This window comes from Apium graveolens, chromosome 8 (assembly GCF_009905375.1).
Source record: "Apium graveolens cultivar Ventura chromosome 8, ASM990537v1, whole genome shotgun sequence".
NCBI lineage: Eukaryota > Viridiplantae > Streptophyta > Magnoliopsida > Apiales > Apiaceae > Apium > Apium graveolens.
In genome coordinates, this window is record NC_133654.1 from 85922536 (window position 1) to 85942799 (window position 20264).

Here is a 20264-nt window from a genome sequence, read left to right on the forward strand (position 1 = left end):
AATCCACAATCTTGATTTATATCACTGAGGCATGATCAATTTCTTGAACTTCTTCCAGTGAATTAATTCCTCAAGTCTGTAGATGAACCTTGTCTCTGAATCCTTTGACAGATATTACTCTGTGAGATCTCTTTTGACGGTAGATCCACTATTTACTTATTACATTCTTATTTGAGTTGAGTTGAATCATCGAATATACAAATAGGCTATGCCATATGCCCTTCAGCTCCACTACCAATGAGCTTAAAGGCCCGTTTACTACCAGTCTTTGAATCCTCCTCAAGTTAATATGACCTAATCTCAAGTGCCAAAGATATGTTTGGTTCAAACTAGAAGGTTCCTTTCTTTTAGTAGAGTTAGAAGATGTGTTGTTCAATTCTCTAAATTGCAGTTGCAGTGCAGGTTGACTAGGATTAATTGTATACAAATTGTCTTGCAATATACCAGAACATATAATTCGTTTATTCATCATAATAGAAACATTACGATCCAAACAAACATTATAACCATCCAAAGCAAGTTTAGAAACCGAAATTAAATTCCTTCTAAAAGAAGGTACATAAAGACAATTGTTCAAAACCAAAATCCTATCAAAACCAAAAGATAAATGAATAACTCATACTGCAACTACTGCTACTTTCGTAGCATCTCCCATGAACATGTATATCTCACAATCTCTAAGCATTCTGGATAGTTGGAACCTCTGCATAGAATTACAAACATGATCAGTGGCTCCTGTATCTACACACCAAGTGCTCGTAGATATAGCCGCTATAAATATTTCTGTAACTAGAGAAAGAGACATACCAGTATTGTTTGTCTTTTTAGGAAGAGGATAATCATGTTTCCAGTGACCTGACTGTTTGCATCTGAAGCACTTTCCCTTAGGCTTTTTCACACCACCCTGAACTCCCACTGCCTTCACAGCTTTCTGTGTCTGAGCCTTTTTCTTCTTCTTAATACCTTTCGGCTTAGAGGAAGAACCTTTCTCAGCCACATTCACTTGAACACTCTGCCGAAATAATCCTTCAGTTGCCTGAAGTTCTGTCAGCAGTTTCGTGAGACTATACTGCCTCTTGTTCATGTTGTAATTCAAGCGGAACTGCTCAAAACTCTTGGACAAGCTCATAAGGATAATGTCAATATGGGTTTCCCCGTCAAGTTCAGCACCAAGGATCTCTATATCATTCAGATGCGACATCATCTTGAGAACATGATCCCTTACAGGTGTGCCTTCAGCCATCTGAGTGTTCATTAAAGCCTTCATGGCTACTTGCCTAGCAGCCCTATTCTGATCTCCAAAAAGTTCCTTGAGATTAAAGAGCATATCCGAAGCAGTGGTCATAGACTGATGCTGATGCTGCAAAACACCCGATATTGCTGCCAGAATGTAACACTGCGACATCTCATCAGCCTTAATCCACCGTTTATAATACTCTTTCTCATCTTCAGGAGCATCAGCAGCAGGCTGTTCAGGCTTGGGTTCATAAGTGCAGAACTTGTACTCCTCAGCAGTCAACACAATGTCCAAATTTCATTTCCATTCAATATAGTTAGGTCTGGTAAGTTTGTTATCCTCAAGTATGGTGAATAGTGGATTAAAGCCCATTTTATTCTGAGAATCATGCATAAAAACATCACATAAATAAGGGTGCATTAATTATTAAGAGCTATTGATTCCTCTAACAATAATTTAAAAATAAATGCACTAACATCTAAACACCATAAGTTTCTGGTACGCCACGATGTGTGACATGTATACCACCTAATTTTGTTTAAATGTTACTTCGGTCCTATTACTAAACAATATGCCACGTTGGGGTGGACTATATTATTTTTCATAGCTAAGTGTATACCATCATCAAATCTTAAATTATTCGAAATCTATGGAACTTGGTACGCCACGATGGGTGGCGTGTATACCTTCCAATATTCGTAATTTTGCCTTGAATAGAATACTTCAATTCAATATTCATCAATGGTTTGATTTCCAGGTAGTGGAGGAGTCATATCGGTCTCGCTTAAAACCCACAGCCTTACAAGTTCGATGAACCCGTTTTTGACAAAATCGCCCCAAATCAGAAATAAAGAAAATCCGTATTTATTCCTTTTAAAATTTATTAATTTAAGAAGTTTGTTCTAATAATTTCTATAACATTCTAGACACCATAAATTACATGCCACGATGGGTGACGTATATATAATTTATATTCTTCTTTATGTTAAATTACCTACAACCAATAATGGAGACCATGGGATTTAATTTCATATTAATTCCCTCTCCCACTTAGAATTTTTTTATTAAAATTGAGGAATTTTAAAATTAAATGGGGCCCTATGTTGTTATAATTATGTCTAAACATGCATTCAAAATACACACATAATTTTAGCAACATATAACATTTAATTAAAGCAATAAATAAAATTTATGTCCATGTCATCCTAATTAAGTTAAACATGCAATTTTAAAAGAATTACACACATAATTAACGACACACATAATCAATAAATTAAAGCAATAATTAAAATTTAATGGAAAAAATTAAAATAAATTTTCCACTATTATGGCCCTTAAAAAAAATCCAGCTCTCAAAAAAAATCTGCCCCAAGCGCGCCCCGACGCCCCAGCAGCCCCAGCACCCCAACAGCCCCATGTAATCGCACAGCGGAACAAAAAAAAACTACCGGAATTGATTTCCGATCGCACATAACTATTACAAAATACCTGGAACAATTACAAAAAAATAGATCTAATACAAAACTAATTTTGTAAAATCTATTCTAACACGATCAACCCTCGTGTAAATTACAACCACGATTAAACCACGTGGAAACCAAAACAAAAATTAACCACGATTAAACCACGTGGGATCCAAACACATAATTAAAATATACATGGCCATAATAGTGGATTAACAACATGCATCAAAACCAATACAAGCAAAACACTATATACACGCATATATAATTACGACATGGACATTATATCATAAAACGTAGAACCCATTACCAGGCTCTTGATACCAATTATTGGGAACCACGGACTTAGGGTGTTACTACATTTTACGATAAAGCTTACGAAAAGAGGATTACCTTGTTAATGGTTGATTCCACGCTCTTCTATTGTATTCCCAAATTCCCTTGAGCGAAGTGTGGCATCCGTCTTCTCAAGTTATCCTCTAGTCTTGCTCCTTGGTGGCTACAATATGTTTTCACACAATTGCCAAGCAAGAAGAGGATAAGAATATATATAGGCTACAATAGGGACCATGGATAATTAGGTTGGGCCTTCTAATTACATCTTGAGCCTAGCCCAATGTAATTAAATATTAATTCAATCCACTAAAGAATTAATATTTGCACTACCTTTCCTAATACCGTAATTTAATTAATTCGGTTCCAATATTATTTGCTTATTAAATTCCCCATGTTTAAAATATCATATGTCCATTAATTAAATAAATTACTGATAATTTATTTAATTAATATCTTTTATCCTTGATCATCCACTCAACCTTTATTTAATTATGCCAGAATAAATTCCACCTGCAGGGTTTCACATAATTAAATCTTTTTGAGCTTTCAAGGGGACATCATTACCCCGAATATTATCAGGACATGGATTCCTTCAATAAATAATATCCACCATGTATATAATTTCATCACCCAAAATATAATGATATAATTTAAAAGAATTATTTAATATATAAATCAAAGCATGTAAATAATATACACGTGTCAATTACTATTTCCGGATTAAGAAACTAAGCATTAATAATAACATAGAATCTTAGTTCTCCTTTTAATCAGTATTAAGGGAACAATTCTAAATTTGATCATGTTCAATATACACAAAGTATACTAACATTATTTATTAGTCAATATAAACTAATCTAAATAATACTACAGCCATAACCAGTGGATTGTCCAACACCACCTGTGCTGTGAACCTTATTATATTATATAACCGTATTTAACAATCTAATATTCTGTATCCCATTTGATACTAGATTATTCACAATATATAATATTAGACAACATGTAAACATTCAAATGATTCTCAATTAAACTGGCTAGAAATAAATGTATATACTTTAAATAAATATTTTCAGTATACACTAACACATAAAACTGACCAGGAGTGGTGGCCAACAGGAGTAAAAGGGATAATCTCTGTATTTTTTTCAACTTAATAAGAGAAAACTCAATATTAAACATCAAGATAACATTAAAATTATGGAGGATACAGAACGGGGTCATGAAACCCAGAGAGCCTAAAGAGAATGGGACGATTGGATGCACTGGCCCCTTAAATTTTCTAACCGCTTGCACATTGGAAATCAAAATATTTAGTAAACAAAAAAGGGTTTGAAAATAAGATTGAAGACATGCCATCAATGTACATAACAGATTATTAGAAGCATGTACCTAAAGAACAGTTCCATCTCCACCAAGAGTCACAATGAGGTCAACTTTCATATGCAGCAGTGATATCTCCTCATTTGTGAAGTGAAAATCAATAAAATAATATTTACAGTTAGAGAAAGAAAGCAGCATAATTTGAAACTTTATGAGGAAACTAGATACTTATTTATCACTATAAAATTGGTTAATTTTACAAATCCATTCTATAACCCAGTTTAACCCCATGCTTAGCAATGAATGGCCTGAACTAGCATATCACTTTATCAAATGACGTTTGTGGCATACTTCTCAATTGGAAAGTAAAAACTTACAATGTGACCAAACTTATCCTAGATGAAGTATGAACTTGTCCCTTCGACCTTTGCAAGTTCATCATCTATCATTATAAAATAATACAAAACAATACACACAATCAACACCAACAAACACACTCATACCAGATTAGGCAAATACAAATCAAATTACTTGAAACCTCGAAAAAGATAATCAACTATCTCTCACTCAGTTTTGACATTAGGCATTGTGAAAACTCCAAGTAAGCAGCACCACGAGGGGGCGAAAACCCCAAAAACTTCTGCAAATTAGTCGTTATACTTGTCGAATACAAATACCTGAAATCGAAGCCTTCAATTCTCAGATATGAAGAAGCCCTATAAACAAAAATAAGGAGCAATTAGTTCACATTAAATAAATACAAGCCCTAATTGAACTTAAAATTGAACCCCTAACTTAAAGAATAAGCTTTAAACTCTTAATTAATCTGGACCTTTATACATACAATCAGGTAGATCTCATAAACAGATGGAGAGATACTACAAAGAATAAAAGGGGGATCGTGAAAAATTAAAGTTACCGGTGAAAATCAGGAACATGGCTTTTACCGCTCTAATAATTCACATGGCTTTACAATTAATTTTATATTTGTGCATATTTTAGGTTTTTTTAATTATTTTTAATTTTAAATTCAATAAATAAGTATTTTAACTAGTATTTAACTACTATCGTAATTATTAAAAAAAATACTTTCATGAAATTAAATCTTTTATAAAATCAAATATATATTTAATTTCTAGTTTTACGATACAAAATTAATCATTTTAAATTTAATAAAATAAAATTTATGTGATATTTAATAAATAATAATTTACCTATTTACGAAACTCTTGCTATTTAAAAATATGTTAATTAATTTAATATATATTACTATTTTTGAAATCAAATAAATATTTTAATCACTTTATGTAATATTTATATATATATATATAATTATTAGATAAAGTTTGAAAACAAAACCCAAAGTTTATGGTAATGTTAACAATAGTACATCTCCCATATGCCACGTCACCAATTTTGGGCCCAATGATTTTATAATTTTTTATGACAAACTCATTTTAATAATTTTAAAATAAATAAAAAGGTAACCTAATGTAACACCAGGTGCACATGTTCTTAACACCCGTAAAGTGTTACAATAGTACAAAAAATTCTTATCTAATGTAACACCTATTTATGGCATAGTGCTATCTACTATCTAAGATTTAAATTTTTCAAGATACAAAAATAAGTAAAAATTAATTAGCCACATATGTTTTATTTAAAATTTATTCATATTAAACATGTCATTATCTGAATTAAACATGCACAGGAGATAACATATGTTCAGCAAGTATATGCATGTAAATTTGGCGTCAAGTATACATTTTGTGAAATTTGTACTTTCATATGATTGTAATTATGGTCTTATTACCGCTCACTAATAAGTGGTTGTTAAGTAAACGTTTCATTTTGTTTTTTGAAAGTTAAATATACTTTTATCTAAATTTTAATCATGTTTTAAGAGAAGATAAATTTGATAGCCTCTTCCATACATTTTTACATGAATAATAAATTGAATTTAAAGTGCTTATGTTTATGTATTATCTAAGATTTAAAATCTTATATCACTCGGTATCCTTTCTCCTAGTACAAAATTTGTGCAACAAATAAAAAAATATTGACTAATTAAAATTTATTAAAATGAACAATATTTTTTAAAATAGAAAAACTATTAAAAAATAACTATCCACACATGTTTTATTTAAAATTTATCCCTATTAAACATGTACACGACAGATCACATTTAAAAGTCCAGTAACTATATGCAAGTAAATTTGGCGTCAAGTATATAACCGTTTGTGAAATTTTGTACTTTTATATGATTATAATTAAAATCTCATTGTTCACTGGTAAGTGGTTGTTAAGTAAAAAGTTAGGTGTGGAAAACAGTTCATCATAATTCATAAATACATAACTGATATTGTATAAATATGGTCTTACTGATCCTCTATAGTCCATCACTTTACTGTAAACACCAAGTCCATTAAAAATAATCAAAGATGGTTAAGAATTCTGGGCACAAAAAGGTTTATGGCCGAGAACCCAGAGTCAGACTTCCAATAATAACAGCTGCAAGAATTTTTCAATTGACACAGGAACTAGGTCACAACAATGATGGGCAAACCATTGAATGGCTTCTCCGTGAAGCTGAGCCTGCTATCAGGCGTTATACAGGTACCGGATCAATGCCTGCTGTCCCTGTATCAACTCGGTCCATGAGTCTCCCCATGTCTCCACCATCCTCCTTTGCACCTGTAAGTCCTACTTCAACCATGACTCTCCCCCTGTCTCCGTTGTCCTCCTTCGCTACTTCAACCATGAGTCTCCCCCTATCTCCGCTGTGCTCCTTTGATACTTCGACCATGAATCTCCCCATGTCTCCACCATCCTCCTTTGCACCCGTAAATGCTACTTGGAAGCCGAGTCTCCCCGTGTCTCTACCATCCTCCTTTTCAACTATGAGTCTACCCATGTCTTCACCATCCTCCTTTGCACCAATAAGTGCTACTTCAACCCTCAGTGTGACGCCTCCTGGTCCTGTCTTGGTACAAACATTAATGTGTGGCTTGGCATCTTCACATGAATCTTTTGTGGGACCTGCACTGAACCGTCCTATACCTACCATGCAAACGGGGTCAACAATGCGGGTTCCGTCCACTAGGGGAATGGTTGCTCCTACAATGGTTGATCTTGTGCCAGCAGATGGATCATACATGGTGCCTCAGCAAAATATTGGAATGGCTCAGTCTGGCATGGGGGTAGTACCCACAACTGTTGTTCCTGAATCTTATATAAAGCCACAAGAAAATGCTGGGCTTCCTGAGCTACCTGGCATTGAGTTTGATAATTCAGAGTTCTTTATGTTAATGCTGCAGGGAAATGACGTAGCAAATGAGGGTGGATGGTTTAATGATCAGAATGATATTGATAATCATTAGATAATTGATCCTTGAGATGTTATAATTATTTATCTCCTAAAATGATGGTTATGTCACAAGTGGAATTTAATCTCTTTTAATTTTTTTCATTTTTAGTTATCACCCACAAAGGTGACTATTTCATATCTTAAATTTAGTCTTTTTATTTTATTTTATTTTCTCTTTGTTATTTAAGATAATTAATTAAGCAACTTTTCAAATTTAATATTTTAAGATCGCTATAATGATTATGTTGATTTGCAATTCTTAAGATTTGTTATCATTTCAAATCACAAAGTTTGTAGGTGATTTTTAAAATATTCATGCTTCTTATCTTCTATCTTAATAATCTTGTTAATTTTGCATCTAAATTAATAAGATAATTTGCTTTTATAATTACAAGAAGCGTTGTCCAAGTAGTAACTTTGGGCATTTAACTAGAAGTTTACAATGTATATTACCAAAGTCATTGTTAGAGCAATTTAACAATTAAATCCAAAATTTTATTAAATGAGTTATTATTGGGATAAAAAAACAAAGGGATTCAATATATTACAAATTAAGTACAATGTAAAAATATTTTCTCTTCAAAATATAGAAAATTGTTAGATGGGAAAAATCTTATAGAACATATGGTTAAATTAAATTTGAGTATCTTGTTTATTTATTTTGAAACTATAGACATGATTAAATTAAATTTGAGTATCTTGTTTATTTATTTTGAAACTATAGACATATTATTATTGATATTTGATAAGAAAAGATGCAACATATTCTATTTAAAATTCTATTTAAAGTGAATTACAATTTAATTATCAAAAAATTATTGGAATGTGAAATATGAAATAAGCAAGTATATAAAATTTTCAATTAAATTTACTAAAATAATATATATAAATAAGTATGGTCAATGCCTTCCTCGGTCCAAAACAAAATATCAGTTACAATAAATAATTTAATTTGTTAAATTTTCAAACCAAAAAAATAGAAATAATTTAAATTTAGTTTGTTGTGATTTGTAAAAATCGGGAAACGGGGAATATCAGTCAAGTTACCAATTTGAGATTAATTAAAAATAGGGGATTAATCGTAGTAAAAATCGGATGCATTATAATATTAAATTATATTTAATATATTATTATGATTATATTAGTTATTTATTAACAATTATATATTTATTATATCATAATTTCTATATTTATTTATATTTAAATTAATATAATAATTTTAATTTTTTTATATAATTATATATACTCCAATAAAGAAAAATTCGTGAGGACTAATCGGATTTCAAAAAATAAATCTCTTGGATACCTTACGATCGGTTGAATTGAAGATTTTTAGAATACTGCTTGTGATTATTATTTGCTTTTTGTTGAAGAATACTTAAAATTTACCTTACACATTATTATACTTTAATTGTCTCTATAATTATTTACATTTTAACGTAAATAAATAAAATTAACATATGATCTCATCAAGAAGTAGTGATCCTAATTTTATTACAAAAACAATTAATTTAATGTTTTTTGAAACCTAGCAACCCTATGATCTGATTTTATGGGAAAAATTATAAGGGAAGAAATGGTAATTAAAATATAGAATTATTTTGGTAACCTTAAATACAAAAGGAACCACCTTTAAGGTTTGATGAAGTCAGTGGTCTCTATTTAGGGACTTTTGTTGTGTTACTTGGAACTCTCTCTCTCCATACATTGGGCAATTTTTTGTTTTGTGCAACAGGTGGTGGAGGATGTGCAATAGAAAGAGCACCAGGAGGCGGAGGGGAAGCCCAATGCTCAAGTACATCTCGATGGTACCCCTGCATGTATAAAGAAAATCTTGTAATATAGTTGCACTGCAGACAAAAAAGTTGCACTGCAGACAAAAAAAATTAAGGGAAGGTCAATGGACCAACGGTCTTTAAAATTTTCTACAAAAACAATGAAGAAAATGTGATGACTAACAGATTTAGGACACCACGGAGACAAAATCTACCTGTTTTAACAAGGTTTATATTTTGTTTAGAAGTGCGTAAATAATGTTTAGGCATGTGAATACAAAAAGAAAGTGTAAAAGGAAATAGATCCAAAAGAATAATGATTTGTGCGAATGGCCTTAAAGAAGTTGAAAAAACAGGAAAAACAAGTTATCATAGGTTCAGTGGTCAAAAGAACAACATAAATTACTCAAAAAACAAGTAATTGCTGCTCACCCCCTGCACTGCAGAAGAGGAAGCTTGAACCTATGACATGTATTAATGCGCGTGTTTGTAACTATTTTGCAAGTAGTGTTAGCCAAATCGAACCCTCCTATTAAGTAACAACCTTTTCTTGGGCAAAGTTCAACAACATAAATTTAAATATGCAAGCACACATACCTACGGTGAGACACATCGACCTCATTATCAGGAAACAAATTCAGAAATTTGTATAACTAAGTTGATACAAATTTTAAATCGGTGAATATGTTGACTCATATTATAAATCTCGACTCAATCAGTGAGGAGTTAGATAATTAACCCCTCATAATATATACATAGCAGATTCGGTTAACAATGAGCGCACGGAGTATAAGATGACTAGAGCACAAAAAAAATAGTACTTGATCAATTTTTCAGTGCATAAATTGGCACTATAAAACCACTACACAAATGAAAAACTAAACTTCTCAGTCAATGAAAATGTACCTAAGGAACGACATACCTGCACTACAAAATTGTGCCTTTCGCAATCCAGGAACATATTGACGGTCCAATTTGTCGTTGACATAATCTTGTCCCTTACTGTGGAAAAGCTTATCTGGTCCCTCGGAGTAAATCGATCAACTTCATTGAACCAAAGACAACTAAACAGATTCGCAATAGGAATGTGCTCTTTTATAATAACACATCCTTCAGGAACATCTGCATACACAATAAGAAGGATTCGTACATCCAAGATGAGTCAAGGAACAAAATAAATCAGTAGAAGTCTAGACGATGAGTTAGTTTAAGCTCTGACCACTTGTGATGGGAAGCTTTGCCTCCGAATATGGGATTAGACCCTCTCTTCGATAAAAGTCAACCTGAAAATCGATGGATGCATTATCATATTTCGAGGCAGCCTTGTTAGCCTTTGCTTCGACGAAAAAATCAAATCACCTATAGTGCCTAGATATAGCAAAACTGGCATTTTTCCTCCACAAGAACCTAGAGGGTAACCAGGAATACAGTCTTATCACTACAAGAATAATGTCAATAGACATCACACATTAGACATCGGTTAACTTTGCCACTGATGTTAAAAGAAATATTGACATCACCCCGTGTTTTTGTGATGTCTTTGTTCTTTGTAGACATCTGTTATAATTAAACCGATGTCTAAAATTCACTAAAAAAAAATAATTTCACACCCACCTTTTCTTTCCCCCCTTAGTCAAATTTTCATTCAGTTTTAGTTCTAAATTCCCCCCCCCCCAATCCCAAAATTCTCCCCCCTTAACCAAATTTTGGTTCCCCCCAAATTAATCTTCAGATACAAAATCAAAACAAAAAACTAAAAAATCAAAACTAAAAACTAAAAAACAGTCTCTCTCACTCTCTCGAACCTCCCTCTCTCTCTCGAACCTCCCCCTCTCTCTCGAACCTCTCTCTCTCGATCAAACCTCTCTCCCCTCACAATCTCTCTGAACTCCGGCCATCATCTCACCATCACAATCTCTTGAACCTCTCTCTCTCGAACCTCTCTGTCTCGAACCTGTCTCTGGAACCTCTCTCTCTCTTTGAACCTCTCTCTGCTCCCAATCTCTCCGTTAAGCCTCTTTCAGTTAACCTCTCTACTTCGGTAAGTGTTGTATCTACTTGAATCGAACTGGTCTTCTCTGCATGAAGACCAGTTTTAATAGTTGAGGATTTTTGAATTCAAAACCCTAATTTTGTAATTTGGGGTTTTTTCTAATTCGAAACCCTTATTTTTTTTATTAATTTAGTGTCTAAACTTGTTGCTAATACTTTTCTTCTTGTTATATACAGGACCTAATCTGAGAAAAAGATTTAGAGCTTTAGGTAATTTGGGTGTTTTTGGTTGTTCATTTGTATTTTTATTTTTTTTTATTTTTGTAAATTGTGTAAAGTTAACGATCCTTTCATCTCTACTGATTACATGGTATTTTTTAACTTCAATCCTCATTTTTTTTGCTTTAGTTGTGATTTGTGATTTGATTTAGTGTTGTTTATCTTATTTTGCTCGTTATAAATGTTGATCTATTATTTTATTACGGATATGATTAGGTTTTAAATGTTTTGATTTGGTGTTTGGTGCTTGTTATAGATTTCATCTCTTGATTTAGCTCTACAACATCAAATTGAATTGTAGCAATAACTGTAAAAATGTTATATGTAATGTGTGCAATTTAAGGCTTGTACCTTTGATTTGGATAAAAGGTGAAGCTATTTACACTTTACACTTCAATGTCTGGCTTTTTTGTTTATATTTTTTTAAATTTTCTGCTACACAAGACTGCTATGGTTCACTTAATACTAAGATTTGTGCTTGCTGAAAATATATAATGTACACTCGTTTGCATTTCAGGTGACATCCATGGGCAGTATAGTGATTTGTTACGACTCTTTGAATATGGTGGCTTTCCTCCTCAATCAAATTATCTGTTTTTAGGGGATTATGTGGACCGTGGAAAACAAAGTTTAGAAAGGATATGGCTCTTGCTTGCTTATAAAATTAAGTATTCGGATAACTTTTTTCTTCTTAGGGGAAACCATGAATGCGCCTCTATCAATAGAATATATATATTTTATGATGAATGTAAGCGCCGATTCAATGTTAAACTATGGAAAACCTTTACTGACTGTTTCAACTGTCTTCCTGTGGCTGTTGTTGTTGACGATAAGATATTGTGCATGTATGGTGGTCTGTCCCCTGATCTTAACAATTTGGATCAGATCAAAAACCTGCCACGTCCAACTGCTATACCTGACACAGGTTTGCTCTGTGATTTACTTTGGTCAGATCCCAGTAATGATGTCAAGGGATGGGGATTGAATGATAGAGGAGTATCATTCACCTTTGGCCTTGATAAGATGTCAGAGTTCTTAGCGAAGCATGACTTGGACCTTGTTTGTCGTGCTCATCAGGTAAAACCAATAATTTTCTCTTTTTCAACAATTAATTTGCACCGGAGTTGATGACTTGACGTTATGCTTGTGCAGGTTGTGGAGGATGGTTATGAATTCTTTGCTGAAAGACAGCTTGTTACCATATTTTCCGCTCCCAACTATTGCGGTGAATTTGATAATGCTGGTGCAATGATGAGCGTTGATGGAAATTTGATGTGCTCTTTCCAAGTACTGAAGCCAACTGAAAAAAAGAATAATTTTTTAATGTCCACAAAAATGTAACTGGTATATACTTTTTCTTGCCTTTCCTTTCTGGGTATATTGCCAATTTGCCATTAGCAGGTTTGTGGTAGTTTAGACCTTGTTGGTTAGACTGGTTCACCTTTTAAACTTATAAAGAAGTACTATTCATATCTTAAACTATAAAATAAGTTAGATTATTAACTATGATTTGAACTTCAATGTATTGCAACTACCACAATTGACAAGACCTGCTACTATTATTAACTTAGTTTATTTATCACTTCTTGTAGTGTTTGCTTTGCTTCTTTATATTTATATAAAGGGTCTTTCTTCAAGAACCATCATCCGAATGAGAAGAGATGGAATTCTGACTATTGTATTTACACATATAGTCCCCTGTCCTGGTGTTTCAAACGTCAACAATTAGTAAAAGTCAGTTAGCCTTAAGTTTTAGACGGCTATGTTGGTGTCATGCTGCCAAAATTCTCATAGTTTTTTGACTTGATTGCAGTATTGCTACTTCTTTATATAATGACTATTAATTTATTCCTATATAAATATTACTTGTTTTATTTCCTATTTAATTAAGGTTCCTACTAGAGTGACTGATATATTTTTCTTTTGGTGTTGGATCTTTCTTTCTGCTCTACGCGTCCTATTTGTTTTGATAAATTTTTTTATATGTGATCTCAGTTGATAGGTGGGGGAAGTGGCTATGTGTAATAACCCCAATTTTTGGAAAAATTTTGAAACCCTTATGAATAGTGTTTTTGCTGAATGAGGAAAACTTTTCATGCCACACTATGTAGGGGTTCTGTTATTGATCTTCTGGGATATTATTAGTACTCTATATGGTATATAAGTGTATGTAAAGATCGTCAGAATCCAATTTCCGAACACTTGGATTTTTCCCAGAAATCCACTAGATACGGAAAGGATTGAGTATAAGGTAACAGGATAAAACGGATTTAAATTAAAGGATTATAATAGAGGATCATAAAAAGGAATATAATGTATTGAGAAAGGTTAAGGGAACCTAAGTAATAAGATCCCGGGTATGATCCTTCAAACGATAAACGAGAACGAAAGTAAAGCGAACCGTATAACAGATCAGCGGTCATTAGGCAAACAATTAGGAAGTTAATCAAAGGGATTAGTGGGGATGATGTCATCCAACCAATAGAAAGAGGACAAGGAGGGGAGGATGACATCATGAGGATGACACAAGCATGACATGGGAAGGAAGGAGGTGTGGTGGCTTTTTAACCACACAAATTCAAGGGCAACAAGGTAATTAACTAAATCAAACACAAAAACAAGCCAACCAAGCCAAGCAAAATCATTTTCATCAAAATCAAAAAGAACCAAGGCTTGTTCTTGAAGAGCTCTCGGCTTTTTACTATTCAAAAGAGCAAGAAATTCAAAATCAAAGATCCAAGCTTCCTAAATTGGTGAGTTAATTCCCTAATCATCTTCATGCTTAGTTAGGGCTATATCATGAGTTTAAGCCATCAATTCCTTCTCCATCTTCTTCATTTAATCAAAGAAGAAGACTATGAATAGTGTTTTCAAGTTTTTAACTTGAAGTTTTTCTTGTTTTCCTTGAAGATCCAAGCATTCCTAAGACTTCTCAAAGCTTCTTAAGGCTTCCTAGCTCCTCCCACCACTTCAAGGAAGGTATATCATCTCCAAACCCTAGATTCCTATGTATTATAAGATGATTTTGATTAGTAGGATGATATTGTAGCTTGATATTGGTGATTTAGAGTTTGGGATTGAATTGGTATTGAAATGGAATGGTAAATGTTGTTGTTTTGTTTAAAAGAACTTAAGTATGGTTAAAGGTAAGCTTAGGCATAAGTATGAATGTTAAAATTGAATTGGTTGGGGTTGTTATGATGTGATAAGGATGGATGTTGGTTGTATGTTGGATTTGAGGTTGAATTTGGGTTGGTTTTGAATGGTTTAAAATTGGGAAATCGTGTAAACATAGCCGTCGTAACGTCCGATTTTCTTTGGACTGTTTTTGTGCATAGCATTAGGACCCGAGAACCCCCTGCTAGATTATGACCACTGCCATGTTTAGATAGCTCATGTTACGAGCTTCATTTTGATATGTAGTTCGTTCGATTCCGATGCACGGTTTAGGAGAAACGACCGTTTTAAGTAACGGCATTTCGCGAACGAAACATTTCCCCTCGCCTTACTTTGAAACCTTGGTTAAGGACCTTAAATGACTAATTGGGGTAAGAAACATTTATGGTAAGTGTGTTAGGCAGTTGGTAAGACACTCGCGAAGGAATCGCCTTAAAACTCGTAAACGTTAAATTATTAAAAATGGTGGAGCCGAGGGTACCCGAGTGACTTAAGCGAATCAGTGAGCGCAAAATAAGTGTTGGAGTCTAAGTTAGTTAAAGTATAGATTTACAAGTGACTTTGGTTTAATTCCAACTTACTTGTTGTTTATAGGTTACCAGACTCGTCCCGAGCCTTTTATCACCCCAAGTCGCTCAGGCAAGTTTTCTACCAGTTATAACTGTTGTTGTGATGTATATAGGTATTTGCATTATCTTGCGATAGATGCATGTTGGTTAATTAGCAAATGTTGCAATATATTGAAGCATGCTGCTATGGTATATATATATGCATGCCTGTTTCGTATTCTTTCCATATATAATTGTTGATTCAGTTGATAATACCTATGCTAGAGGATAGCGGTAATTTGCATATACCCTTAGTATAGGGACCCAAAGGTGAAAATATTTTCTAAAACTGGGAGTCGAGGATCCCGAGTAGATTTTGTATATATGGATATAAATATATATATATATACTTATATATATACTTATATATATATATGGTCATAGTTTTCAAAACTATTAATCAAATAAGGTTTATTCGATAACTTTAACTTTATTTTATTATTGAATATTATTTCGAATATTATTCGAAGGCGTATGACTCCTTTATATTAAATGAATATTATTTTGAATATTCATTCGAGGACTTATGACTCCTTTTATTTTATTATCTGAATATTATTTGAATATTCATTCGAGGGATTATGACTCAGTTTATATTATTTAATGAATATTTTTGAATATTCATTTGAGGATCTATGACTCCGATTATTTGCTGAGATATATTCTTTATTTTATTAAAGAATAAGGTGTCAATAATCAAACTTATTTTCGATTATTCAAATAAAGATAGTACTTTCATATAAGTATATCTTTGGTTATTTAATACTCATTTCAAGTATAAGTTTTAATACTTCTACTTCAATTATTTTATAAAGATTATTCTTTATGGGAATATTATTTAAATAATAATATTCAGACATTTTCTAAATATTCTGGGGACTGATTTACTTCATTAAATCAGCTTCACTCCAAACATTCTTAAAAATGTTTTGCGAGTCTTCAAAATGATTTTTAAAAGTTAGAGCGGATCCCAAAACTCATTTTTTTATATATATTTAATATCCTCCTTTCGAAGGGGATTTAAATACTCGCTCAAAACCTGAGGGATCCGGCTCTGTGGTGTGTTTTATATTCGCAACAAGGTTGCTGTTTTGATAAATGAATTGATTACTTACCCAACACTCGGGAAGTAAAATTCTTGGAACAAGTTAATCCATTAACAGGCATCGCCTGGGAAATATCGGTGAGTTCTCCTTTCCAAATAGATATGACTTCTTGGTGGAGCCGTATCAACAAGTTTCTACTTGGGGAAAGTGGGGACGAGCTTTACGTTTCAGAGTCATGGATTTCATCTGAACTAGGAGTGGCGTAAGTGGCCGAGTAGCGCCGGCCCAGCCTTATTATATTGGCCCAAATGGCCTGGAAGTTCCGCTAAGGCGGTCCATTCCTTAGGAGTTCAGTGTTCGGTTGACAAGTAAATCCGACAGGTTCTCCTCTACATGTAGAAAATGGTGGGGTTGTACTACTACGACTGATCATCGTAAGTGGTCTTCCTGGCGCGGCAAACTCCCGTAATGAGTTCATCATCCAATTGGATAATTTCTGCAACACTACCCAGAGCACTTCGATAGAAAGGCTACGGTTGGGCGATTGTTGAGTGTTGGCAGGGTCAAGTTTTCAAAATGATGTTTACATCAAATGAAGTATCTCGTAACTTCATTTTATTTTGATAATATTTTAAAGATTTAATCTATTCAAATCTTGTCTTATAGTCTCATCTATGTGATGAACTTTTGAAGTTAATTATAACTTGAACGGTGGTAGTTCAAGTAGTATTTGGGAAAGATATAAGTATATTGGGGTATCTTGTAACTTCATCTTTTAAACTTATATCTAATTAATAATTGTCTTATGAATGACAATGATTTTCAGAAAAACGTTGAGACAAGGTTAGATATATGAGATCACCTTGCAACGATATTGTTTTTATATACAGTTATACACTGGGACTTTGTGTATATTATGCATGGAAGAGGACTTCCAATATTTTGAAAAGTATATATGTATATATATATATACTGAATATTTTGCGACTTCATCGCATTAAGATATCAACTTGGTTCATTTCTTTTGACCAAGACTTTCATGAGTACTAAGAGAAGGCTCATATACTATTAATCATTATACATATTATTTTGGTGGGCTTGCTGCTCACCCTTGCTTTCTTCTTTCATCACACAATAACAGATAGAAAGGATGAATAGGACCAAGCTCCCGATTCGCAAGCGATTAGGAGACGTTCCGCAGTTTTCTAGAAGCATTGATGCCGCCGTAGCTGAGGTAGGAGCTACCAATAGGCTAGGCTTTCAACTTCTAATGTACCAGATTTATGTATATTTATGAATTGTAATAATGGCAAAGAAATGTAAATTTATTCAGAAAACCTTTTAAGGTGTATTGGCAGATAATTGTGGAATAAAATGACTTGTGGTTATTTTTGGATGTTCATCTCTGAGACTATAACGTGTGGTGTGTGTGTTCATTGTGGGGTCACAGTACAGAGTAGTTGAGTAATTATTAAGATTGGGTGTTATTAAGGGAAATGGAACTCGTGATAACCCGGATCCCCGACCCCGGATTTGGGGGTGTTATACTATGATTATAAATCAGTCAGAAGATGGACTACTCAAAGGAAGTTGGGATACAGTCTCATTGAATGTGAAAAAGTAATTTGTGTGTGTGTGTTAATTATTGTTACCCTATTATAGTTGGGATGCTGACAATATTTCTTATCATCATTATTAATTTCAGATATTTGTCCCTATCCACAAAGAAGCACATTGGTGCTTGGCAGTAATCAACAGGAAATATGAGAAGTTCCAGTATCTTGATTCTCTTAAAGGATGGGATCGACAAGTAATAAAAGTTTTGGTATGTGTTGGGTTCGCCCCTGCCCTTCAAATTATTTGTCTACTTGCATACGTGTAAATTAGTTTTAGTAGACTTTAGGTTTGGCTAATCTAGCATGGTTGTTAATGCAAAGCTTCCTTATCTATCTTATGTGAAGATTCAGTAAATTGGTTGTTAAAGAATGAAGAGGAGTTGCAATATAACTTGTAAATAGAACAAGACAAAAGATGGTTATTAAAATTTTATAGTGAGCACACAAAAGACTATTGTTAACAACAGTCTTGCTGACTGTTGTTTTTTAACACATCTGTCGCTTAGGCCTCTTTATAATTACTTATATCTAGTTTTCATATATTTTCCTTAAATCTAATCTGATTCAAGATAATAATCTTAAAAATGATTTTAGAGCCCTGATTTGCTAACTCACAGAAAAGGCAAAATATTTAAAAAGGTGGATTTTGATCAAGTGAGAACCAATAAATAAATGAGAACCAGTAGAACCATGAACACACATATAAATGAGGTTCAATAAACTGAAAATATCAGTTTTTTTATATATAATGACAATGGCTCATATGGGGTTCACTGTTTCAGAATTAGGGTGTAGAATACGCACGGTTTAAGCTTCCTTAACGAATGTGCAACTTAACTTACCATTCCAGAGTTGGGTTTTACCATTCCTGAAAAACGCTGTTTTAGCATCTCTAACAAGGTTCAATGCATCTCGGTGTTGAACCTTTCTTACCATTCATGTTCTTATTCAGTGCCCAACTGCAGCTCTATGGCTGCTTATAGCATATCCCAAGATTTAGTGTCTGAAATTAGTAATCGCATTGAATACATTGTTTATTTTGATAAATTCTTGTAGACAAAAATTCCTTTGGAAGAGACACGTCAGAAGATCTGGCCCGTGGACTCGAAGGTAGGGAAATAACAATTCAATTGTTCTTGTACACAGAAGACTGAGATGTTTGGGTTCTCTTTGTTTTAAAGGCAAATAACGCATATATCTTTCCTGGACTTGGACTTGGTTTGGTTATGTCTGGTGCAATCCGCATGCACGATGAAATGCTTCTTGCAGCTTGTAAGTACTGACACTCCATTTATAGGACCATGGAATTACATGTTCTAAATATACCATAATTCTTCCTATTAATAATGCTGACTACTGAACTATAAATTGCTAAGTATGAATCATAATTGTTTGATAACTAGACGCATACTACGTCAGCTGAGTGCGTAAAAGCTTATTATCTGTGAATTTTTTTAAACAGCTGAAGCTTTGGCCTGTCAAGTAACACATGAACACTATGATAAGGGAATGACATTCCCACCATTTTCTAATATCATAACAATATCCGCTAACATTGCAGCTAAAGTTGCTGCTAAAGCATATGATCTTGGTTAGTATCTTTCGTATCATAGATTTATCTATTATCCATCTATTTGCCATCCTAAAACATAACAAATTTGATGTCTCACAGGCTTGGCAACACGTCTTCCTCGACCAGAAGATCTGGTCAAGTTTGCTGAAAGCTGCATGTATAGTCCCAACTATCACATTTACCTGTGAACTGTCAATTAACCTATGGCTCTTAGCCTCTTATAACTAATAAAGTTCCTCGTGATCATGATGTTTGGTTTTCCTCTGTGTTAAGGGAGCTTCTGTTTGTGAATTTGGAATAATCAATGGATGTTAGTTCGTGGAAGCAAGAATTTGTAGAAGACCTTCCTGAGCAAAAGAACGGGTGCGGTTTGCCTTTTTTTTGTCTATCTGTATTGTTCCTTTGCTCAAAAGAGTAAGTTGATATATGTGTTGTTTAATGAGGAAACTTTAGGAATTTAAAAAGGTGTAAA

The 20264-nt window shown here is 33.3% G+C and overlaps 2 protein-coding genes and 1 long non-coding RNA gene across 3 annotated transcripts; 2 read left to right on the forward strand and 1 right to left on the reverse strand.

Annotated features, from left to right (window-relative positions):
- Nucleotides 1-9369: 9369 nt before the first annotated feature.
- Nucleotides 9370-10857, reverse strand: LOC141678551 (uncharacterized). The gene is made up of 3 exons (XR_012557791.1): nt 10721-10857; nt 10424-10623; nt 9370-9540 (listed from the first exon to the last, which is right to left on the reverse strand). It is a non-coding gene; the product is annotated as an uncharacterized LOC141678551 (long non-coding RNA).
- Nucleotides 10858-12279: 1422 nt separating this feature from the next.
- LOC141679730 (serine/threonine-protein phosphatase PP1 isozyme 4-like) lies at nt 12280-13221 on the forward strand (the record flags this gene model as incomplete). The annotated part of the gene is made up of 2 exons (XM_074486148.1): nt 12280-12849; nt 12925-13221. Coding segments are annotated over 2 exons (759 nt in total), but the record flags the coding sequence as incomplete, so codon positions are not given.
- A 5752-nt stretch (nt 13222-18973) lies between these two features.
- On the forward strand, nt 18974-20026 carry LOC141679731 (NADP-dependent malic enzyme-like). The gene is made up of 5 exons (XM_074486149.1): nt 18974-19024; nt 19276-19329; nt 19401-19491; nt 19682-19810; nt 19892-20026. The coding sequence occupies exons 1-5, from the start codon at nt 18974-18976 to the stop codon at nt 19978-19980; spliced, it is 414 nt and encodes a 137-aa protein (XP_074342250.1). The 3' UTR covers nt 19981-20026.
- The last annotated feature ends 238 nt before the right edge of the window (nt 20027-20264 follow it).